This window comes from Hoplias malabaricus, chromosome 15 (genome assembly GCF_029633855.1).
Source record: "Hoplias malabaricus isolate fHopMal1 chromosome 15, fHopMal1.hap1, whole genome shotgun sequence".
Taxonomy (NCBI): Eukaryota; Metazoa; Chordata; class Actinopteri; order Characiformes; family Erythrinidae; genus Hoplias; species Hoplias malabaricus.
In genome coordinates this window covers 6,015,367-6,040,713 of record NC_089814.1, presented here as the reverse complement: position 1 = coordinate 6,040,713, position 25,347 = coordinate 6,015,367, and the positions used below count along the sequence as shown (strand labels likewise).

The window sequence follows — 25,347 nt, the reverse complement described above, 5'->3', positions numbered from 1 at the left end:
GATGTTGGCAGGTTTACTAATACCTCTTGTAGGTCATAGTCTGTAAAGTGAAGCCTGCCTTGTCAGACAGTTATTACTGTGTATGTCATTATGAATGTTGTTGTTTTTTATCATAGTCCCTCTCAAGCCGCAGCTTCACATCTGGTGGCCTTGTTGAAGTGCCACTGAGGTTAATACGAACACAGCAGATGAAAATGGAGGCTGTCGGACATTTTGTTGTTTGACTGACAGCTGGGCTGGGGCTATGGTGGTTCCGAGAGGATCAGAGGGCCAAGAGTTGGACAGCAGAGACCCGTAGCTCTCCAGCAGCAGCAGGAGAGGGAGAGAGGAGGTGCTTTTAATAGCATTTCCACTTGCAAAGCAATGCTCAGCGCTTTGAAGATGCCTTTGAAGTAACGTTTGGGTTTGGTCTCTTAAGCTTTTACACTGGGAAATGCAGCGCCCCATTGCTCTCCATACAAATTCCAATGGATGCTAATAAGCGTTTTAAGCGAAACATTTACTCGTGGCAAATAAGCTTCATCCAGAAAAATGAAACATGTAATCAACCTCCACCAAGCTGCTCTTTATCCATCTTCTGCATTTCCCAGCCCTTTCTGAGCAGGGCCTATTTAACAGAACATTCAGTATTACATAACAAGATGGGTTTTTAAATTGTAATGAGATCCTGCAAACTGTAAGGGTTTGGTTGGCTGATGTGCCACAAAAAAAATCTCATTGCATAGTTTTCAGTGGCAGAAAGAAGATAATAATAAGACGTAACCCTGAGGGTGAATCCCATTTTTTATTTGACCCCTACCCCTCTTTTTTTCGAGTCTACGAAATGAGACGACCCTTCAAGAGGCTGCAATGTCATCAAAACAGAAGAAAAAACCCAGCACATTAGTGGCCCTCAGCTACCAGTCTGCAGTGATATCAGAGCTTCTGGACTGTGACGCCTTTAAATATTATTATTATTGGTGGCTTATTTGGTGGCTTTTATATCAAAACTTCCAGTTCCACCTTAAATGCTGAGGTAGCCACATGTGCTAGAATTTCTTCAGCGTTTATGGTGGAACTGAAAATTCCAAATGGCAAAGATGTGACATTCCCACAGCAGTGTAAAACGTCCAGTGTTTCCCATCAGAAAACAAGCTCCCTAACTGTATCTAATTCCACTGCATGCAAGTGGCTTTTTGCATGGATGACTGCGCATTCATCAGTACTGTAATTGGCCTCTTTAAGGCTTCCTTCACACTGGCCTTGATCCAAGAAGATTGGAAATGTGCGCAAAAGCGTAAACACGGCGTAAAGGCCTGCATCCACATGAGAGATTAGCGGAAGGAGAAGAATCCTTCAGGGCCATGGCACTGAATTTAAAAAAGCCCACAACCACAGAAAGAAATTAATATTCCGAATACAACACAAGCGCAGTGCTGCGAATCGCACGCCCACTCCAGCTCTGCACGGCATCACTCAGCACAGGGAGTGAGCAGAGAAGCTCTGAGAGCAGCAAGTAGACTACAGAATACCCTCTAATGCTCAGCTATAAAGAAAATGAATAGGAAATATCCGCACTAGCATCTTGGCATCATTGGCTCTGGTTGTGTTTAATGGTCCCAGAAATCCTCAGACTAGTGAACCAAATATTTTTTTTGATTTTTTAATTTATTTTTTTATTAAGGTGTTGCTTTGTAGGCATTTAAATGTGATGGGCAGGTCTTCATTCATCATCATGCTGTGGTACAACACAGCTTTCCTAGGGTAAATCCTGTATTTAAGCCTCACTTAGACACAATGCCCTGTGGAATATAGTGCTGCCATGTTATAATGCCCGTTTCAGAAGGGCTCCAGGAATTACTTAAGGGAGATAACAGTTTGTTGAGAACGTCACGTAAGGAATAAGGACACAGTGTCATTGACATTTGCTTTAATGACACTGTGTCTTTGTCCGTAATTGTAATGCTCTTTTAAATCATCAAAAACATTTTGGCTGCTAATGATGCCACCTTGTGGCGACATTCAAGGCTGCTAAACATGAGTGAGTGAAGAGCTTTTTTTAATCAGAAAGTTGCACTGTTTACTGAAAAACATAAAATAACTCATTTGAAGTATATTTTGGGTCGATACTGACATTATTTATTGTTTGTATACATATAAAACACAAATGCAGGTTGTATGGTATATAAAAGTTTTATATACATATTATTTATAAGTTGGATACACTAACAAATATATATTGTATACTATAAGGGCTTGAAAATCTGCAGAAAAAAGCACATGTTTGCTTTAGTGGCTACTAATGAGCTACATGTTTACTACCGTTATATCACACTTTAATATTTTAAATGTGTTTACAAGTACTATCATTTTTTCTTCTCATTAAATCCTGCATGTTTTTGTGATTAATTATGTTAATGTTAATTATGTACCAATTTCATGGCAGTTTATTAAATGTATTTCTATTCGAGTATAAAACATATTGCTGTAAAAGACCTCCTCAGTAAGGCCTTCTGAAGTCAGGCTCAGCCTGGATGTATCCATGAACTGAATACTCTATTTGACACACTGCTATTTCTGGCCCCCTGCAGGTTCTACTGGGACTTGATAATGCTCATCATGATGATGGGGAATCTAATCATCATTCCTGTTGGAATAACATTCTTTTCCGAGCAAACCACCACCACCTGGCTGGTGTTTAACGTGGCCTCGGACACCATCTTCCTGGTGGACCTGGTCATGAACTTCCGCACGGGCATTGTGAACGAGGAGAGCTCCGAGATCATCCTGGACCCCAAGGTCATTAAGATGAACTACCTGAAGAGCTGGTTTGTGGTGGATTTCCTCTCCTCCATCCCCGTGGATTATATCTTTCTGATTGTAGAGAAAGGCTTTGACTCAGAGGTGTATAAAACTGCCCGAGCGCTCAGAATCGTCCGATTCACCAAAATCCTCAGCCTCCTGCGCCTGCTGCGACTCTCCCGCCTCATCAGATACATCCACCAGTGGGAGGAGGTAGGAGCTCTGTGTGTGTGTGTGTGTGTGTGTGTGTGTGTGTGTGTGTGTGTGTGTGTGTCTGTAGTTTGCTGTTATCTATATATAGATTGCTTGGAAGCAATCTGATTTGCTTGAAATGGTGATTTGAGTGTGTGTGTGTTAATGTGTGTGTATTTTCCTATATTTTCAGATGAAATATTCTCTATGAAAACTTATGAATACCTATACCTATGTCTTATTGTTGCAAATAGAAATTACAACCCTTAAAATGTATGTAACATATATCCTTCTTACTATAAACTGTAAAATCTAAACTCATATCTCCTTCCAAGACTTGACCAAAGGTATTGGAAGAATTGTAACACCGTTTATTGGGCAACAGGCAACAAGCAAAGGTGTATATTCATTTTTGTCAATTTTTGTTTACCACATTGTGTGAAAATGTCGTAAGGAATGGACCAATAGAAATCCTCAGAAATTTCTTGGAATACAATTATTTTCCATTCCCTATGTTGGAGATACATGTTTTTCATTGGACAGCAATGATATTCTCCCCGATTTCCACAAGTGAACTCCACAGTTTCTGAAATCTTAATGAAAAATCTGTTAAATGCTTTGGTTAAAATACCACAAGGATCAAACACCACAGCACTGTTTTCTCCTTGTTTCAACAGCCTTGTTCAGAAAGACCAGTTTCAGCATTCATTCATTCATTATCTGTAAGCGCTTATCCAGTTCAGGGTCGCCGTGGGTCAGAGACTACCTGGAATCATTGGGCGCAGGGCGGGAATACACCCTGGAGGGGGCGCCAGTACTTCACAGGGCAACACACACACTCACACATTCACTCACACACTCACATCTACGGACACTTTTGAGTCGCCAATCCACCTACCAACGTGTGTTTTTGGACTGTGGGAGGAAACCGGAGCACCCGGAGGAAACCCACGCAAACACAGGGAGAACACACCACACTCCTCACAGACAGTCACGCGGAGGAAACCCACACAGACACAGGGAGAACACACCACACTCCTCACAGACAGTCACCCGGAGGAAACCCACACAGACACAGAGAGAACACACCACACTCCTCACAGACAGTCACCCGGAGGAAACCCACGCAGACACAGGGAGAACACACCACACTCCTCACAGAAAGTCACCCGGAGGAAACCCACGCAGACACAGGGAGAACACACCACACTCCTCACAGACAGTCACCCGGAGGAAACCCACACAGACACAGGGAGAACACACTACACTCCTCACAGACAGTCACCCGGAGCGGGAATCTAACCCACAACCTCCAGGTCCCTGGAGCTGTGTGACTTCGACACTAACCTACTGCGCCTTCTGTGAAGAACAGAAGTGCTGTATTTTTAGCCAGTTTTGCTCAGTTCTCTTTATTCTCTGTTATAGTTTTCAGCATATTTACTCAGTGCTTTTATTTCCCCACACTCATTGTGTTTGTTTGGTTCTGTTAAACCTTGTCTTTGCACTCTTACAAAAACATGGGTCCATTGCTGTGATCGGTGGGACTCAGATGAGGAGCCAGGACAGTTCTAGAGTCTCTTCACTCTACATAAGAAGCAGCACAAACTTGACAGGATTGTCTTATTTTACACTTTATGGGTTTGTGGATATTCCTAATACACAGATTAATGAACTAATGCACTGAACATAGGAATTGTATCTCCCTTATGGCTCGTGAAATCTTCAAAGATTCATATTAATATCTCTGCATTATGTGCAATGTCATACGCAGAGGTTCGAAAGCAAAAATATTTTACTTAACATGAGCATGTCAGCATCCAAACCAGAAAGAAAGTCTTTGTTTTGCACTATAATGGACATCTTCAGACAACCAACCCTCAAAACGCTCCATTTTGTTTCTGCATTAGTTTGGTTTGTTTGGGTTCAGTATTGTTTAGGTGCCATGACAAATGACTACCAGACGGACAATCTGGTCCAAACTTAGCCATGTTCTCCCTTTTCTGTGTCGCAATGCAGTGTTGGTACTGTGGATGTACACAGAATATGTATATATATATATATATATATATATATGAGGAGGCTATAGCGTGCCTCCTTAAAGGTGGACCAAGCCTTTGTATACAAACCTTTATTGAGCTCGAGCAGAAAATATGACACAGGGCAAATGTTCTGTTTACATGTTTTTTACAGGTCCTCTCAGACTGACCCTTGCACTAAATCCCACTTTCTGCTCTCTGTGCTGACCGATTGGCTGTCAGCAGAACACAGACTTGTTAAAGCCGCCTGAAGCTGATCTGACTGCCCACTGTTTAAAACGCTCCCAGCAAGAGCAGAGTTCAAGGACGTAAAAAAAAGGGAAGAAAACTGAGGAAGAAAACTGTCTGTAGCATCCCAAGATGTGTTACCAATAAAATGGGACGCTTTAGAGCAGTTTCACTCTGAGGTCACCTGTGGAGCAGTGGAACTGTGTGGGGTGTGTTGATGAGTGCAGTTTGTGGTCCAGAATTAATCACCAGTACCTGATATTGCTAATGTTCCTTTGGTTAGTAAAGAAGGGATCATTTATCTTTAATACTCAGACATTCAATAGAATTTGGATGAGCTAATAATGTGTTAAGCTCTTATTGAAAAAAGGACAAATAGAAATTACTCAATTATTATACACATTGTGGAAAATGGAATCTAAGTGACCCTACATTATGACAGGAAGTGTGTATGTAGCTTAGCTTCTGCGCAGTTAGCATGCGAATTGCATTTTATATAACAGAGAATTCACACTCTGGTCACTCAGGCTCTGTTTCACTTGTACTGACCCGAGGCCAGGCAGGTGGAATCTGGAGGAGCCATGAGGCATTTTGGAACATGGATACATCTCTCTCTCTCTCTCTCTCTCTCTCTCTCTCTCTCTCTCTCTCTCTCTCTCTCTCTCTCTCTCTCTCTCCTCTCTCTCTCTCCTGGATGACTAATACGAACAAATGGTGCTGTGGATAAGGGGCCAAGACTAATCAATGTCACCGCATCACACTGCAGACACATTGGTATGTTAGTATGTGGACGGAAGGAGAGACTAAACAGTGTCGAAAGCTGCATTTATACGACAGGCTGTAGCGTTCAAATCAGATTAGCATGCATTATTTACAGCAAGGGTAACACACATTGAAATACAAGCTTCCCCAAATCCCAAACGTGAATAACGTTCATCACACTGGGATTAAGCCACATTGTGCTTTCTGAAAAAAAAATTATAGACAGATTCAAATAAAATTGTCACTCGTTTCAGACTGAGGGCCGCCATTTGCTGATACCTGCTGCATATAAACAATATACACTGTGCAGAGTTTGAATTTATTAATCATAGTCATGGATATTTCCAGGTATTCCCACTGATGGAACTGGTTTGTATGTGTGTATGTGTGTGTATTCCCAGGCTGGCAGTGCCCTAGCACACACTGCACACACTGTTCATGTGTTTTGCTGTTGCCAGGGTATGTGAACCTTGTGTGCGCTGTGAGCTTTATCTGTTTTTTTGAGCTGCATCGTACACTGAGTAACACACACACACACACACACACACACACACATATCAGAGCTCTCCAGCTCCAAATGTGCGTCTGTGGATTTATTTTTACTATTGGATAAAATCATGGCCCACAAATACAGCTGATTACAGCTGTGTTTGTCTCAGTGTATTTTATGTGTCCTGGGTCCTGATAGGCCTTGGTGGCATATAGAGAAGTAACAAGTACACAATCCTCACAACCCCCACTCCTTAATACATTTGGGTGTGGCTTCATTTTTACAGATGTTAGTATGGCTTGCATTGTCAGAAACCATAGAAGAAAGTCTGTTTGAGATTACGGGACCTCCAAAAGTGTGTGGTGATTCTTTTAGGAAAACTGTCCACAGATTGCCCATTTCAGAAATGCCCCCATGCTCTAAAAATAAAAAGACCAGGCTCCTATGTCTTTGCATAAGTACCCTATAGGCATTTGTATGTTACACTGTGGTAGAACCAAACGTAAACAATTCTTATTTCCACCGTATTCTGGAAAATACGGTGGCCCAAACAGGCCAAAAAGTAGTAGCATGCTTAATACATGTGTTTAAAGCAAGAACACAAAATTAAAAACAAAGAACATAAGAACACAACAACAAAAGTCAGAAAACATTAGATAACATGAGCCATTCTTATTTTGTGCTGCTTTATATGTAGCGTTGGGGCTGGACAATAACTCAGTATCAATATATATTGCAATATAATGATACAATATCACAATATAACAATAATGGTATGATTTTTAATACACATTATCAATATTTCAATATACATTAGTTGCAGCATCTGTCACTGACTATCGTTAGTTACAAGGTGCTGCCCAGTTCACTGCCCTCAATTTTAAAGTTAGTTTAAATATATTTGAATAATTGAGAAATTATAATTGTCCAACCTCCGCATCTGATCAAAACAGACACAACAAGCACTGAGAGATAAATGTACTGATTAAATATGTAGAAAACAAGAATGAAGAAAGGGAAAACAGCTAAAAACTGAAGCTGAACCTAGATTCGCCTCAGGAACAGGCACTGGAACCGGCTGTTCTGACCAGGGCTGTTTACTGTTTACTGTGGTGTTTGATCCTTGTGGTATTTTGAACAGACATTTCATTAAGATGACAGAACTGTGTTTGTTTTCGAAAAGGTGTAGAACCTGCCACCATTAAGGAACACTTATTACAGGCTGTTTCCGACACCATATCATAATGATGATAATACTGTGATTTATCGTCCCGCCGCAGTGCCATGTGGACAGGCCGGGGACGAGAGATCATTAAACAAGCTTGTTGTGGATTAGGAGGATTTGTCTCTGCCAGAAAGAAGACTCCGGGCAAAAAAAATCTGGACGATGCCAGACTCCTCTGTTCTCCCAAATCAGTCTTACTCAGAGAGAGAGAGAGAGAGAGAGAGAGAGAGAGAGAGAGCGAGAGAGATAAACAGCAGAACGCTTATCCTATTTAGTTGGCAGCCATTAGTGAGAGCTAAAAGGAGCGTAATGGTACAGAAGAGCTAAAAAAACGTGCAGCAACAAACGAAATATCAACATTACATAAGGGTTGGCCCTGGGCTCATGTTTACGCTGCATGTTCAGACCCACTGCAGCTTTTCTATTCGTCTTTTATTTTTGAATTTTTGCCTTCCATCTCCCTGATGAGGCTGTTACATTCCTTTCTTCCTCTTTTTCTAACAGTGAAATGCTCTTAACCCAGAGCTCGTCTCAGAAATCCACGGCTTTGATCGTGTGCATTTAGAGCAAAACAAAAAAAAATAATAAAAAAAATAAAAAAGGAACAGAAACGAGAAGAGGAAAGGGCAGAAGGAAAATGTTTGTTCAGCAAAGATCACATGAAAACAACAGAACGGGAGCAATAAGAAAGAAAGAAAGAAAGAAAGAAAGAAAGAAAGAAAGAAAGGCAGAGACAGAAATTTGAGGGAGGGAGTTAGAGAAAAACAGATGAATTGATAGAGATAGAGAGATTGGAGGGGTGAGGGAGGGATACAAATGCAGAGTAGAGGGGAATATCCAAAGAAAGAGGGATGCAAAAAGGCAGAGAGAGAGAGAGAGAGAGAGAGAGAGAGAGAGAGAGAGAGAGAGAGAGAGAGATAAACAGATAGAGAGTGGGTTGCGTTTGAATCCCCATGACTATAAGAGACACATCTGTCTGTGCATTGGAGCTTATAACACCAGCTTGGCATCCTCTCTGTGGAACATTACTGCTGTGTGTGTGTGTGTGTGTGTGTGTGTGTGTGTGTGTTAGTAAGGTTTGTATCAGGCTGGTACCCAAAACACAACACAGCTGCTCTACCCCGGCACACTCAATAACACTGGTGCCATAAACATCCAGCTTTATTCAGTTAAATGTGGCCTAAAGGAGTAATCCAGCTAAAAAATAGACATGTGTGCTGTTCAGACTTTATCAAAGTTTCCTTCATTCCTTCTTCACTGGATGTAAAGCTAATGCCCACTCACTTCTAATGGATCCTGTAGCTGCATCCCGAGCAAAGGCTGCAGCCCTGGCAGGTTACATCTCAGGGCAGTTAAAGTACTAAAGGCTGTTCTCATCAATAAGATCCTCTGTATATGACCATCGTCTGGGTTTGGACACTTGCACATCCAAATCAAATGTATTTTCTGCAGTATATAACACTCCCTCGTGAGATTGCTTTGCTCTGGATGTTGGAACATTTCGGTGAGATGTATATAGCAGTCCCAAGAGCAGTTGTGATGACATTAACTAATGCTGGATGACGTCAGTTCGTCCTAGTGCCACTGGATGAAGCTCCATCACTCCAAAGAACACAGTTCCACTATTGACTGTAGTGCTGAGTGGATTTCTATCCCACTTGCTGATGTTCCCGCCCTTGTGTTCAGTGGTTCTGGGTCGGCTCTGTGACCCTGAACTGGATAAGCAGTCACAGAAAACAAAATAACTTACCCAGAGCTAAACAAGATTCAGGAAGATTGAACATTGTTCTTTGTCTTAAGGTGTAACACAGAGTCTAATAGCATTAGCTAATGGGTCAGTTTACCAGTCCATGAGAAGGTTAAGCAGCAGTCCCACTTTTCTATTCGTCTTTTATTTTTGAATTTTTGCCTTCCATCTCCCTGATGAGGCTGTTACATTCCTTTCTTCCTCTTTTTCTAACAGTGAAATGCTCTTAACCCAGAGCTCGTCTCAGAAATCCACGGCTTTGATTGTGTGCATTTAGAGCAAAACAAAAAAAAATAATAAAAAAAAATAAAAAAGGAACAGAAACGAGAAGAGGAAAGGGCAGAAGGAAAATGTTTGTTCAGCAAAGATCACATGAAAACAACAGAACGGGAGCAATAAGAAAGAAAGAAAGAAAGAATTCTCTTCCCAAACTGCGCTGCTCCTTTAAGAGCCTCTCGACCTGGTAGACGCTGCGGCGAGTGATTCATCCGTCCACTGGTAAACTGATCTGAGAGGGTGGAAATTTGAGCCGCTTGACCTCCGTTTTGGGGTCAATGAGAAGAACGGGAGACTCCTGTAAACTCTGTAAACAGATCAGCGCTGAGGTCACCACAGGGGACTCATTTCTGCCAGAGGTATTTTTTTAGGCCACCGAACTGTTTGAAGGACGCTCTGGGGATTGGATTAAGGTTACATCCTTTAGGCCTTGGCTGCCAACTATGAAAAAAATTCATTAAGGAGAAGTTATTCATTCAGAGCAAAGAAACACAGAAACAGCCCAAACATCTAGGTGAATTTTTCTATCACAGAATGTCAGTTTTTGAATTTATCAAAACAAACTTCAATTTTAGAATCATTATTTGCTCCACAGTCCAACACTAATACAGCTGCATATGAGCCAAACCTGGCCATGAATAATGCTACTTGTTGGCTCATGTGCAGCTGCTCCAGAGTAGATGATATATTTGATTTGTTCAGATTCTGTTCTGGGACTCACCAAGTTAAGTACAAGGCGAAATGGGGTTAACAGAGCCGCAGTGAGGGGACACAGTGATGGATGATGTTAAAACACAAGCCCGAGTAGTTGTGAGTTCAGATTAAAATAGAGAGAAAAGAAGCTGAAAACAGACAAAGACCCTTCATTTGATTTTAAGGTTAAATGTGCGTGATTTGAGCCTCAGTTCGTTGGAACACGGTCAGTGCTAAACCACGAGATCCTGTTTAGCTCACTGAGCCTAGCTGGCCCAATACACTTCTAAATACACTGTCTGTAAGCGCTTATCCCCACACAGACACAGGGAGAGCATACCGACTCCTCACAGACAGTCACACGGAGCGGAAATCGAACCCACAACCTTCACGCCCCTGGAGCTGTGTGACTGCGACACTACCTGCTGCGCCCGTATACCATCTTAATATATAAATAAAGAGCAGTGTATAAGCAACAAGCAGTGTAGTCTGTAATGCTGCCACATTTTGAGTGTGTTCTCATGATGCACAGATTTACACCTATAATCAATGTAATAATAAAAACTGGAGTCCTGATCATTTTTTGGCATGGGCTCAGCTCTGAACTCAATATCCTGTGTGAGGGTAGATTTTAGAGTGTGTTCAGGCGGCCTTTGCTTCTGCACCTGTGTGTTCTGCCTGACACCTGTGTGTTGTAGGTATTTATTTTTGATGACTCATCTCTCCTCCTGCTCCTTCGTGTCTCCGCTGTGTCTCACAGGTGTTCAGGTGAGTGCAGGTAAAGCCAAGTTAACGCTCTCTCTCCTCACTAAACTCAGCAAGACACTGACGCCAGAGCCAGGGATTACACACCTCCACCTGCTAACCCCCCACTGGCCTCTGATTGACAGCTCCTGGCCACGCTCACTGAGCAGATTTCTGCTGAGTCATGGGCAGGCACTGAATTTCCAACACATTATTGTCCTGACACTTCAGCCATTTTGCCATCAGCACATTGAGGGACAATTGCTGTACGTAACGTGTTCTCAAATTCAAATCATAACTCAATATGTCCTTGTCTGTTTACAAACACTACTGGAATATGGAAGGAAAGCTGTGACGTCTTCCAGAATGTGCTACGAGTGAGAAATAATTAAAGCAAATGAAGAGACATTTCGGGGAGTAATAGGGTGTGAAATGGTTTGAAATGGCTGATATATTATAGAGAATCTCACTGACTCACATTTCTTTCCAGTGCAGCTGTAATACATGTACAAAAACAAAATGGTGAATAACCATTTTATTTATTATTATTTATTTATTATTATTATTATTCACAAGCACTAGTGAAGCTGTATATATCTCCTGAGATTTGTGTGTAATCTTAGCAGTGATAAAATAACACTCTGTTACTTTGGAAATTAGGTTGAATTCCCCTCTAACTTCTATAAAAGTGTATAGAACTATATACAGCTTCTTATATTTTAATAACAGATTCACAAACGAACACACACACACACACACACACACACACACACACACACACACACACACACACAGAGCTGAGATAGAGAAGGAGAAAAGGAAGGGACTAAAAGTTGGTTGCATCACTTGAAATTATATGGGATTGCGGATATGCAAATGTAGGGTGAAAGCTCCGCTCCTGATTGGCTGAGGGAGTGTTACTGCTTTGTAGGTGGCTGGATTCTCACTAAAGCTCCTTGAGCTGAAGAAGAGCTTGAGCTCTTTTGCCTAGTGTGTGTGTGTGTGTGTGTGTGTCTGACAAAGAGAGAGAGAGAGAGAGAGAGAGCACTGTCCCTCAGTCCAGTAAAAGTTCTCATTATGCAAAGTGTGTATTTGAATGTGTGTGACTGTGAGTATGTGTGATCGTCAAGGTTTGTGGAGCAGGAAGAAAGCATTTGCAAGTAACACACACACACACACTGACCTGAGAGGCACTGAACAGGTCATATTTCAATTTTAGCATACAGTACACAACTGAAATGAGGAACACAAGGTAAGATTTTTATTTTGTTTTTCTCCTGAGCTCCCCCTATTTGCAGAGTATAATTCACTTTTACAGCACTGTCCTGAAACCAAGGGTTGGTGGGATGTAATACCCTCTTCCGGAAGCTACATAGTGCAGTTTCTGCAGTGCCAAGCATGGACAGAGGCTCTTTTCTCCCTATTACACATCAGTGGAGCATCGCCATGATTTAGAAGCTGTAATTTTAAGGTAAAAGCCTTGTATACACTCACTGTCCATTTTATCTGCTCCACTGACCATACAGGAGCACTTTGTATTTCTAAAATTAAACGTTTTAGTTCATCTGTTTCTCTGCATACTCTCTCATCCCCATTATACTCTGTTCCTCAATGCTAAGGACCCCCAAAACGGCCCCACAGAGCAGGTTTTATTTGGATGGTGGATCATTCTCAGCGCTTCCAGTACTGTGGGTCAGTCTCTGGCCACTCTCAGGTTAGCAGGGAGACCGACATGTAGAAACGCATGCTGTGTCTCATAGTAAAGAGCTACTTTTCAGTGGAGGACTCCTGTTTAGCAATTTTTACATCATTGAACTCTCAAGATAAAAAACGTGTTTCCTGGTGCTATTTTAATTGGCTACTTTCCTGGCAGTCTTTGGAGCACTTGGTGGAATACCTGAAGGCCAGCACTGTGTATCACTCTCAGCCTCCTTTTTCCCCTATGTTTCTGGGGTTAATTAGATTTCACAAGCGATCCACTTTGTCCGGGCATGCTAATGCAATTTCCCCTCACTTCCTCTCAATTAGCAATTCATCTCAGCCCAAAAGTGCATATGTGTGTGTGTGTTTGTGTGTGCTGTGAGTGTATTGCGAGTCCCAAGGCGGATCAACAGGAGTGCTGTGCTTCCGGCGGAGGAACTGAACTCTAGTCTGTTAGAAGGACGAGTACAGAGTGGGCTTCAGGCCATGGTTTCACTGAGCAGACGCTGAATCATACTCACCCTCCAGAGCTTCTCCAAACCTCTCCTTTTCGCCACCACGCAAAACCAGCCCAGACCAGTCTCAGACTCACACACTGCCCACGGAACGACCTACATGGGCTGTCTCTTATGACTGGGGTGCCACAACATCTGCATTTGACTGTATCAAAGTTAGATTATATGTTTTGTTGATTTTCATCGTGAAAGTATGTTAACAAAGAACACACATCCAGATATTTTAATGTACATTCATTCATTCATAGTCTGTAACCGCTGTTTTGGGCCTACCTGGAATCACTGGGTGCAAGGCAGGAACACACCCTGGAAGGGGCGCCAGTCCTTCACAGGGCGACACACACTCACTCACACCTATGGACACGTTTGAGTCGCCAATCCATCTACCAATGTATGTTTTTGGAATGTGGGAGGAAATCCACACGGACACAGGGAGAACACACCACACTCCTCACAGACAGTCACCCGGAGGAAACCCACGCAGACACAGGGAGAACATACTACACTCCACACAGACAGTCACCTGGAGGAAACCCACGCAGACACAGAGAGAACACACCACACTCCTCACAGACAGTCACCCGGAGCGGAACTTGAACCCCCAGCTTCCAGGTCACTGGAGCTGTGTGACTGCGACACTACCTGCTGCGCAATCTTGCAGCTATATTTTATTTGCTAATTTTATCACAGTGGGAAAAACTCAAACTATTAAATGCTACTTATGCAAATGTTAATGGTAAAGTTCATAGATTTTTTCTTTAAATCAAATAATTAATCAGCAGTTATGAGTGACAATAAGCAAGCTTTTATCAACCTCTGATCACCACGATGACTGGAATTTTAAGGATTTTTGTTTAAAATTACTAATACATAACCAGGAAATCCTCAAATATTTGCTGAAATCTCATTTCACATGAGTGTTTTTATTGCAGGACTTGATCATTGTTGCTTTTACAGTCACATTCTAACAAAAAAGCATGCGATTTATTGTTAATTTACTCTCAATTTATTGTTTTATTTCTGTTAAAGTAAGCAACAACTGCTTTCCTCAGTTATGGAAACACACTAGTCTCTTAGACAGTAGCTTGAAAACTGGCTTTTGAGACATTGAAACTGACTTAGGGTTCAAATATAGTGTTTCTCTTGCTCTGTTTAACACCTATTCTTAAATAAATAATTAGAATAATTAATAATGGCCTCTTAAACAAAGGATCTGTAGATATAAAAGCACAGTCAGATATTGCAGAGCACCTATCAGCTTTGTGCTCAGTATGAGCTCACGCTAGTGTTTTTTAACCTGAGGTTCCTCTAAGAAGATCTAGCTATTCCAGATCCAATTACTACAGTACATCCCCCTTCCTCCCTCGTGGGGCTTGGGAGGCTTGCGGCGGCAACAGGGGACCAGACTTGGACGCTTCCAGGTTTGGAAAGCACACTCTATTTTTCGCTACAGTGCCTTTTAATGGAACATGCCTGTGAACTATGAAGTATAGCTTTCCGTGACATTTTCAAACGGGCATTGTTTTCCAAAGAAAGGACCCGGTGGGATTTGGGCTCTTTAGCTGAGCGTCTGTGAAAGCAGCAGGCTGTCTCAAGCCTCCTCTCACTGAGCCCAGAGCATGGAGCATGGAGAATGGGCCAAAAAAGCTGAGTCATACAAAATGTCTCCAGCACTGCTCAGTATTAACTGTGCCCCCGGTGGACGTATGGTGGAACTGCAGTCATGGATAGTCAGTTTAGATTAAAGGTACATCACCAGGATGATCACATTCAGCTTTTTTTTTTATACAAGACCCCAAGATCAAGGCTGCTACAAACACATGATTCAGCTCTTCAGTTTTTGCTGCTGTGTGTGGAGACGTGCAATATAGGTGTGTGTGTGTGTGTGTGTGTGTTTAAGCTGCTGACTAGTACATGTACAGCTATAGCCGCAGAGGGATTTTCCCCAGATCCTCTTTATTACTCCTGATGTAAACAGAGCTGTCACCAGTGCTGGAAAGAGGGACACTTGGCTGTCATACACACACACACACACACACACACACACATATATGTACACATATATTTACCAAGCGCTCTCCCTCACACATTGATGGACATGCTCATGCATGTTCATCATAAATATAAACAGGCAAAATACACATGCACACACACACACACACACACACACACACACACACAATATAATGTCTTAACAAAACCATTCATCTTCAAGAAAGTTAGGGGGATATTTGTCTCTGTGTGCACTTGTGTAGATTTGTATTTAATAAACAGTCTTAATTCATTATTATCCTCTTTTTATCCCTTAGAATTAAAAATGCTGCTTCTGCTACTGTCCTATGCAAATTAAATTTGTTCTGATTGGCTGCTGTATTGAGCCAGATTTTTTTTAAAAATCCAGGACAATAATTATGCAACAATCAGGCAAAGAAAAAAAACACAAGGGCAGTTTCTAGTGATTTACAGAAACAGTATTCAGAACGTAGAGGAAAATTAATAATCCAGTGAAACAAAGAAAAACAGAAATAAATAGATGACAGAACTGCAGGTTTTCCCTCAGTTGAAGGGATAACAAAACAAACACAAATACCCCCGCACCCGAGGGGATAACAATACACACACAAAAACTTACCAATTATGAGCAGAGCTTTTGGTTTTTCATGGTACGGGCCCTTTAACCTTTTGTGAGTGGGTAACCCCTACCTGGCTGGATTATATTCATGTAGACATATGAATTAGATGCAGCACATTGTAAATGGGTGAGCGATGGTAGGTGTATTAGTCGATTCATTAGGATTTGCTGGTGCGTTAATGAACCTTTAGCGTTCATGTGGCATCATTAATGTGTTGATAATGGAAAAGAGATTCATTGGTGTTCAGTGATGTGCATGTGTCTGTCGGCTCAAAACACTCCCGTCAGGTTTGGTGGTTGATTTGGTCCTTTAACTTCATGGGGAGATTAACTATTTAAAAGCCTAGCCCAATAATAATAATAATAATAATACTATGAAATGGATATGCTGATTAGAAAGTTGAATCAAATATGTATTAGCATGATTTAGAGCTGTCATCAGTTTTATTATTCCTCAGTGAAACAATCAATCAATTATTCTAATGATTAAGTGAATAACAGACCATTCACAGACCACACAAAGGCTTTCAAATGGAAAGCCAAATGAGCAGAGTGCTGCACTAAGATTATGGGGTCTGCCATGGGCCATGGTGACCTTAGGCTTATGTGTAGCTGCAGTGAATGAAGAGCCGGGCTCTCCGTCCTGTGCTGCAGATGTATATTACGGCATATGTCTACTCACTACTCAGCTGTGATGCTCTGTTCTAAAACTGTAATTGTGCCACTAGAGGATGATTAGCATCAATTTAATTGTCTCAAGAATCAAGGATTAACGTCGTTGTTCTAATTATAGCTTTGTTTAACCTAGGATGACACTGGTTTCAGTGCTGGGTTCAAAAAAGCTTCCTAAGCTGTGCTTTAAAACAGCTCCCAGGTGATTAAATACAGTTTGAGTGTAAGAGATATGTTTATGTCACGGAGTTGAAATATACTCTCTCTCTATAACACTAAATTCACTAAAGTAATGCAGCACCATCCATTACATTTGGGATGAGTAGAAGTGATGCTGTGGTAGTGTCGCAGTCACAGAGCTCCAGGGACCTGGAGGTTGTGGGTTCGATTCCCGCTCCGGGTGACTGTCTGTGAGGAGTGTGGTGTGTTCTCCCCGTGTCCGCGTGGGTTTCCTCCAGGTGACTGTCTGTGAGGAGTGTGGTGTGTTCTCCCTGTGTCTTCTCGGGTTTCCTCCAGGTGACTGTCTGTGAGGAGTGTGGTGTGTTCTCCCCGTGTCCGCGTGGGTTTCCTCCAGGTGACTGTCTGTGAGGAGTGTGGTGTGTTCTCCCCGTGTCCGCGTGGGTTTCCTCCAGGTGACTGTCTGTGAGGAGTGTGGTGTGTTCTCCCTGTGTCTGCGTGGGTTTCCTCCAGGTGACTGTCTGTGAGGAGTGTGGTGTGTTCTCCCCGTGTCCGCGTGGGTTTCCTCCAGGTGACTGTCTGTGAGGAGTGTGGTGTGTTCTCCCTGTATCTGCGTGGGTTTCCTCCGGGTGACTGTCTGTGAGGAGTGTGGTGTGTTCTCCCTGTGTCTGCGTGGGTTTCCTCCGGGTGACTGTCTGTGAGGAGTGTGGTGTGTTCTCCCTGTGTCTGCGTGGGTTTCCTCCAGGTGACTGTCTGTGAGGAGTGTGGTGTGTTCTCCCTGTGTCTGTGTGGGTTTCCTCCAGGTGAAAGTCTATGAGGAGTGTGGTGTGTTCTCCCTGTGTCTGCGTGGGTTTCCTCCAGGTGACTGTCTGTGAGGAGTGTGGTGTGTTCTCCCTGTGTCTGCGTGGGTTCCTCCAGGTGCTCCGGTTTCCTCCCACAGGTCAAAAACACACATTGGTAAGTGAATTGGCGACTCAAAAGTGTCCGTTGGTGTGAATGTGTATGTGTTGTCCTGTGAAGGACTGGCGCCCCCTCCAGGGTGTATTCCTTGCGCCCAATGATTCCAGGTAGGCTCTGGACCCACTGCGACCTTGAACTGGATAAGGGTTACAGATAATGAATGAATGAATATTACAATAACAATATGCAAGCGATGTATTATGTGGCCTTCCTGCTGCTGATGATGAAAGGTAGCTGAAACTTTCGAGCTCAGTGGGAAGGCACTAATTTAAGGCTAATTTAGCCATGAGCTACAAGAGCCAGGCTGAAGTGGTCTGAAATATATATATATATATATAAAAAACAGAGAGAGAGAGAGAGACATAAAGACAGAGAATATGACAGAGAGAATGAGATATGAGACAGAGAGAGAGAGTGGGAGTGAAGTAAAGCTTTCTAAGTCACCCACAAGGGAAATTAAGCCTTTTATCCCTCTTCCATCATGTGTGTGTGTGTGTGTGTGTCTGGAGCTGGTGTGTATTCTTCATGAGCATCAGTGTATAAATGACAGTGTTAAAGTATTCCTCTAAATACACACTCTGAAAGAATGTGGAAGATGGGTTCTTAGAAATATTATGAGAGGCTGCGTCTCAAACTGCATATAGCACACTGTGGAGCAAGCAAAATGAGTGCACCACCCATGGTGACAATTGCATTTTGAGTAGAGTAACTAGAGTGGTAGTGGGCCATTTCTGCCAGTGCACTTGGAAATGGATATGGACAGAAGAGCATGAGGAAGGGTTGGAGTGTGTATGTGTTAGAGAGAGATAGAGAGAGATTACTGTGGGGTTAATAAAGGGTCAGTCGTGGTGCAGTATGGGAGTGGGGGTTTAGTGGTGTTGAATAAGAGTGTAAGTGTTGCTGTAGATGAACACAGCAGATCACTCACTACAGTCCAGTCAAAACCTTCCCTCCACCTCACTTCATCCATCTCTGAAAGTCCGAGTCATATTTTCTCTCTCCTTCCATCCATTGCTTTGCTTCAAATGCAACTTCTCTCAGTCAAATCTGGGCAAATGTTCCTGTCTCTTTCTTTTTTCCCACACTCTCTCTCTCCCTCACTATAAATCATTAAAACACTCGATAACTGAAGAGCTGTGTCCATACACTCCCTTTGTTTTCTGATGGGAGTGGACAGAATATGGTAGCGAAACAATACAGAGTAGCTCTCATCGCTCTCAGTACAGACAGTGGTGTGCACTGGTGGAATCTTGGTGGGAATTAAACGGCAGCAATTACCAAGTTTTAATGGGATAAACCTTGATTTAGTGTCACATTTTAATAATCAAGTCGATAAGGAATGGAATATAATGTGATTATACTACACAAAATAATGCAAATTATTATTTAAATTATATTATTATGTTGTTAATTAATCGTTTTGCAGCACAGATACATTTTGGCTTCTATTGACGTGTAATTCTCTCTCTCTCTCTCTCTCTCTCTCTCTCTCTCTCTCTCTCTCTCTAATGGGATTAACTTTATTGTCTCACTGAGGTGATTATGTCTTTACCTGGACTGGCCTAAGCTCAGCCTTCACCTACTTTATCTCTCTATCTCTTTGTACAGTGATAGAAGAGGTCAGTCGGGGCTGACATTGGGATTTTTTATTTTTTTTTTATAGGCATTTTTTATTAGACTGTGTGTTTTGCAGTTTTCACTCGTAGCTTAAAACCTTCTACTAGTGCTCCACATCATTGTGCTCTTGCATAAATTAGAGTATGACTATACAATTATTGAAAAAAAAAAGTTATATATACAGTACCAGTCAAATGTTTGGACACACCCACTCAGGGAGGGTTTCCTTTGTTTTTGGCCATTTTCCACATGTTGTGAATGTCTGTGAGGAGTGTGGTGTGTTCTCTCTGTGTCTGTGTGGGTTTCCTCCGGGTGACTGTCTGTGAGGAGTGTGGTGTGTTCTCTCTGTGTCTGCGTGGGTTTCCTCCGGGTGACTGTCTGTGAGGAGTGTGGTGTGTTCTCTCTGTGTCTGCGTGGGTTTCCTCCGGGTGACTGTCTGTGAGGAGTGTGGTGTGTTCTCTCTGTGTCTGTGTGGGTTTCCTCCGGGTGACTCTCTGTGAGGAGTGTGGTGTGTTCTCCCTGTGTCTGTGTGGGTTTCCTCCGGGTGACTGTCTGTGAGGAGTGTGGTGTGTTCTCCCTGTGTCTGTGTGGGTTTCCTCCGGGTGACTGTCTGTGAGGAGTGTGGTGTGTTCTCTCTGTGTCTGCGTGGGTTTCCTCCGGGTGACTGTCTGTGAGGAGTGTGGTGTGTTCTCCCTGTGTCTGTGTGGGTTTCCTCCGGGTGACTGTCTGTGAGGAGTGTGGTGTGTTCTCTCTGTGTCTGCGTGGGTTTCCTCCGGGTGCTCCGGTTTCCTCCCACAGTCCAAAAACACACATTGGTAGGTGGATTGGCGACTAAAAAGTGTCCGTTGGTGTGAATGTGTGTGTGTTGTCTTGTGAAGGACTGGCGCCCCCTCCAGGGTGTATTCCCGCCTTGCGCCCAGTGATTCCAGGTAGGCTCTGGACCCACCGCGACCCTGAACTGGAAAAGCGCTTTACAGATAATGAATGAATGAATGAATGTTTGTAGTGGGCTGACTTCAATGCAGCAGACCAGGGACTTGTTCACAGAGCACACCATGCTGCACTAATAGGTGTCTTTGGGCAATAGTTCTAATAATATGGGAGCTCTGTAACTCGATTAGATTTGCCAGTTGCTCTGGATTCGACTGCCTGCCAAACGCTGTAAAAGTAAAGAGGATGAAGCTGAAGTTGTGAAACTGTGTGGTGTTGTAATCAACAGTGTTCTCAGCATCATTAGTTAGACTTCACGTAATATGTGTAAAAGTCTGTGGTGTTTGTTTGATTGCTTCTTAAGGAGCTTTTACAGATTTTTTAGCGGATGATTGGGTTTTTTGTCAGTCATCAAATGTTTCATCTCTTAAAATCACCTTCAGCAAATGAAACGTTAAATCTGTTGAGACATTTGGAATTAGTTCACCATTTGTGCCGTGGATGTAAACCCTCTTTATCTGAATGCAATGCGCTGACAGCAGGCAGCCCTCAATTTCAGATTCAATAAACGTATCAATACTCTCAATTTCTACAGGCCTGGGGATGAGGAGCCCCTCTGAGGGGCGTTCAGCTGAAAATTAATTGGATATTTATATGCAGTTCTTAGATGCATAAAATGGCAGGAATTAGAAATGTCAAAGAACAGAGATAAATAAAAAATCCAGTGCCTTGTGATTCTGCATTTTGAGGGAGAAGGAGACATTTTAAAATCAGTGAGCGGAGAGATTCATTGAGAGAGGGCAGTGTGCGTGTGTGTCTGTGTGTGTCTGTGTGGGAGACTGAGTGAGTTCCCATTGGAGCGAGTTAGCTGTCATGGCTAAATATGGCCTCTGAGCTCAGAGAGTGTGTCAGAGGTTAATGAAGCAGGCTCTCTCTTTAAAACTCACTTTAGCTTATTTAGTTCTAAAACTACGCTCGCAGCATCTCCAGCGTTTCTCTAATCTGATTTACAGTCTTTACCCTCTGTGTTCGGTAAAGGCCTCCCACACACTTCTGCTTGCTGTGTTTGAATACCTTTGGTCCAGTGGCATGTTTAGTTGATTTTCTAGTTCAAGGCTTTTCACACGGTACTTAAAATTGAAACACAAAACAATAAGACAAGCGTAAAAGTAAGTGAAGTAGGACAAAAGAACAAAACCAAACAAATATCTTGGCATACACAGTCTAAAATATGAGTTAATACACTGTTCTCTGCCATGGCTAAGAGCACCTGCACAGGACAAATATGGTTCCAACAGTGAGAATCGAACTTTTCACTAGATTCTTAAACAGCGTTTTAAATGTGACATTTTTCTTTTCATTTTGTGTAGAGTTTGCTGAGCTTCTGCTGAGCTATTTGTAAATATTAAATCAATATGCAGTATTTTTAACCAGAGATTTCGCCAAATATGTTAAATTCAGCAGATCAACACTAATTCGGGCACGGTGGCGCAGCAGGTAGTGTCGCAGTCACACAGCTCCAGGGACCTGGAGGTTGTGGGTTCGATTCCCGCTCCCGGTGACTGTCTGTGAGGAATTGGTGTGTTCTCCCTGTGTCTGCGTGGGTTTCCTCCGGGTGACTGTCTGTGAGGAGTGTGGTGTGTTCTCTCTGTGTCTGCGTGGGTTTCCTCCGGGTGACTGTCTGTGAGGAGTGTGGTGTGTTCTCCCTGTGTCTGTGTGGGTTTCCTCCGGGTGACTGTCTGTGAGGAGTGTGATGTGTTCTCCCTGTGTCTGCGTGGGTTTCCTCCGGGTGCTCTGGTTTCCTCCCACAGTCCAAAAACACACGTTGGTAGGTGGATTGGCGACTCAAAAGTGTCCGTAGGTGTGAGTGTGTGAGTGAATATGTGAGTGTGTGTCTGTGTTGCCCTGTGAAGGACTGGTGCCCCCTCCAGGGTGTATTCCCGCCTTGCGCCCAATGATTCCAGGTAGGCTCTGGCCACCGCGACCCTGAATTGGATAAGGGTTACAGATAATGAATGAATGAACACTAATTCAGCATCATGATGTAATGTAAAATTGTAACAGACCACACCCTGGAGGGGGCGCCAGTCCTTCACAGGGCAAAACACACACACTCACACCTATGGACACTTTTGAGTCGCCAATCCACCAACCAACATGTGTTTTTGGACTGTGGGACCGAAACCAGAGCATCCGGAGGAAACCCACACAGACACAGAGAGAACACACCAACTCCTCACAGACAGTCACCCGGAGGAAACCGACGCAGACACAGGGAGAACACACCACACTCTCCTCACAGACAGTCACCCGGAGGAAATCCACGCAGACACAGGGAGAACACACCACACTCCTCACAGACAGTCACCTGGAGGAATCCCATGCAGACACAGGGAGAACACACCACATTCCTCACAGACAGTCACCCGGAGCAGGAATTGAACCCACAACCCCCAGGTTCCTGGAGCTGTGTGACTGCGACACCATTTAGACCCTACAAACAAATTTCGAATTTGTTTATGAACCCTGCTTTGTGCCAAGGGACATTGCTGAGTTTCCTTCACTGTAACCAATATGTCCAGCTCAAACCATGAAAAACAGCCTGATCATTACTCCTCCACCACCAAAATGTACAGGTTCATTCTGCCATCAAACAGGTATAATTTTCCTGGATTCGCCAAAACCAAGATTTGTCTGTCTAACTGCCTTCATGTGTTGCTTCCACTGAGACAAAGTGTGTGTGTGTGTCTCATCTAAAATATGTTTTTTTCAAAGAGAGAGAAATAATGAATGTAAATTTGTACCATGTGTTTGGTGTTTAACTGACACTTTTAAAGGTTAAACACATCCTTTTAGAAATGATACATGTCACGATACCCTTGCATGAATCTTTCATTGGCTACATATCATTACTGCAGCCAGCCAGGTCTGCAAGCTTCTAGAGACTAACACTTATACACACTATCATTACACACGCTTAATAATTAATGGACAAACCATGTATGTTAAAGCAGGGCAGACCCCACTCACTGCAGTAGCCCCTAAGGACCATAATCCATCATTTCAAAATCCCTGGCTACAAAATATTATTAAATATTATTAAATAAATAAATGACCTTTAATGCGTTAGTCTCCATTATATTATTGTTAACCACTTAACATAAAAAATGACTGTAGAAAACTATAAGTTGCTCTTACCATATAACAACACTTTGTAGTTGTTCAGTTACACTAATGCTCTTGGGACTGTATGCAATCACATTCACACAGCAATGTTTTAACATCTGTGTTAAGCCTTCCTGGAGGCATTAGATTAGACATGATATGAAAAGTTAATATCACGATCATCGTAGCCAAAATGATCACGGTTATCACTTATGATCACAAATTATGATCACTTTTTTTGTGGAAAAGTACTTATTCACACTTACATACATAAAAAAATTCACTTTGTAGCAGCATTTAAGGTGGAATGGAGTGCTTCATTTAAGGTGGAACTCTTAAACTCGTAATTCTGGGTAGACTGCATTCATTTTGTGCTGGAGACATCTTGTTTGTCATTAAAAATTAAATGAAATGACCAAACAGCACAATTCTACAGCCATGCATGTGTTTATAAGAGTGTATACATCAGTTAGCCCATCAGTTTACTTCACTCACTCAGGTGTAGTTCCCAGTCTCACCTCCCTGTCCTGTTTCCACCTCTCTTGGTTTTGAGGGTCCATGGGGACTGAAATCAGGAAGTGGAAGTGAGACTGGCTCTGTCAATGCGGCATGTTTCCCCTGACACAAAACAAAGCCACGCTACATGCAGGACAGGGGGAGCTGTGTCTGGGAAACTGTTCCTAACTTTGGTTGAGTCTGTGACTTCTGTGAGGATTTTATACTGCGGAATTTAGTATTAAAACTGTCTCTAACACTCAGGAATTCTGCTGTGGTTTACCAGGAAACCGCTAACTGTTACATGTTTATAGATACTGTTGCAGAAAGGGAATTCAAACTCTTGATCCAAAGCACAGGAGAGGAACACACCTTGGGCATCACACACACACACCTGTGGACAATTTCACACAGCCAATCCACCTACCAACATGTGTTTGTGCACTGTGGGAGGAAACCACTACAGCTGCAGGAAACCCATGCAGACACAGGGAGAACACATCAAACTGTAATAAACAAGTGATAATTGCATTATGCATAAACCACTTATAAAAATAGATGTATTTGTTTTAACAGAGGATTATCAGCTGGTGTCGTGTAGGGGTAACACCTCGGCTCTTCCTGTGGCAGAGCCCTCTTATATTCCAGATCTAGGCAGCCACATTAATTTATACCAGTACGAGCCCTTGGCAAGAGTCCAGTGCCCAAGCCTACATCTGTAACTTGATTATAATGTGAAGTCACTGTGGATAAGAGAATCTGACACATGCCATAAGGGTAAATTGTGGCCAAATACTGATGTGACCAGTTTAATCGAGTGAAGTCAGGCCTGAGCTGCCTTTGCTGAGGTCCTCTGTGAAGAGTTCTAGCTGTGATCAGTGATATTGTACGGGCTCAGGAGTTTTATCTCTTGAATCATGGCCGATCAGATCAGCTATCTGACACAACCATTTACTCTGGCCTTGATCAATAATTTAGTGCTGGTAATTTTGACTCTATACTTCGGGATGGTGGATGGATTCTCTGCAGCTTTCGAGCTTGTGGTTGGCAACTTGGAGCTGGAGGTTAAGGTATTGTGCATTGGATGCTGTTCGTTCTCCCTCTCCCTCCCTTCCCTCCCTCGCTCCATTTCCTCAGTCCCTCAAAGTGCAAAGAACGAAACAAACACAGCAAGTGCAGAGAAATGAGAGTAATGATTATATAGAGTAAAAACTAGAAAAATGGTGAGAAAAAATTGAGAGAAAATGGCTAAAAATCCAGAGCCATTCAAAGGAGTTAAACATGGCCCCTTTAAAGTGCCTTAGGGGTC

General features: G+C 42.8%; 1 protein-coding gene across 2 annotated transcripts in view; it reads left to right on the top strand.

Moving 5' to 3' along the window:
• Window positions 1-25,347, top strand: part of LOC136668387 (potassium/sodium hyperpolarization-activated cyclic nucleotide-gated channel 1) — a 165,625-nt gene that overhangs the window by 45,721 nt on the left and 94,557 nt on the right. For both annotated transcript variants that reach the window (XM_066645879.1, XM_066645880.1), the window contains exon 2: window positions 2,571-2,994. In XM_066645879.1, the coding sequence (XP_066501976.1) occupies window positions 2,571-2,994 (424 nt within the window). The remainder of the gene's footprint in view (window positions 1-2,570; window positions 2,995-25,347) is intronic.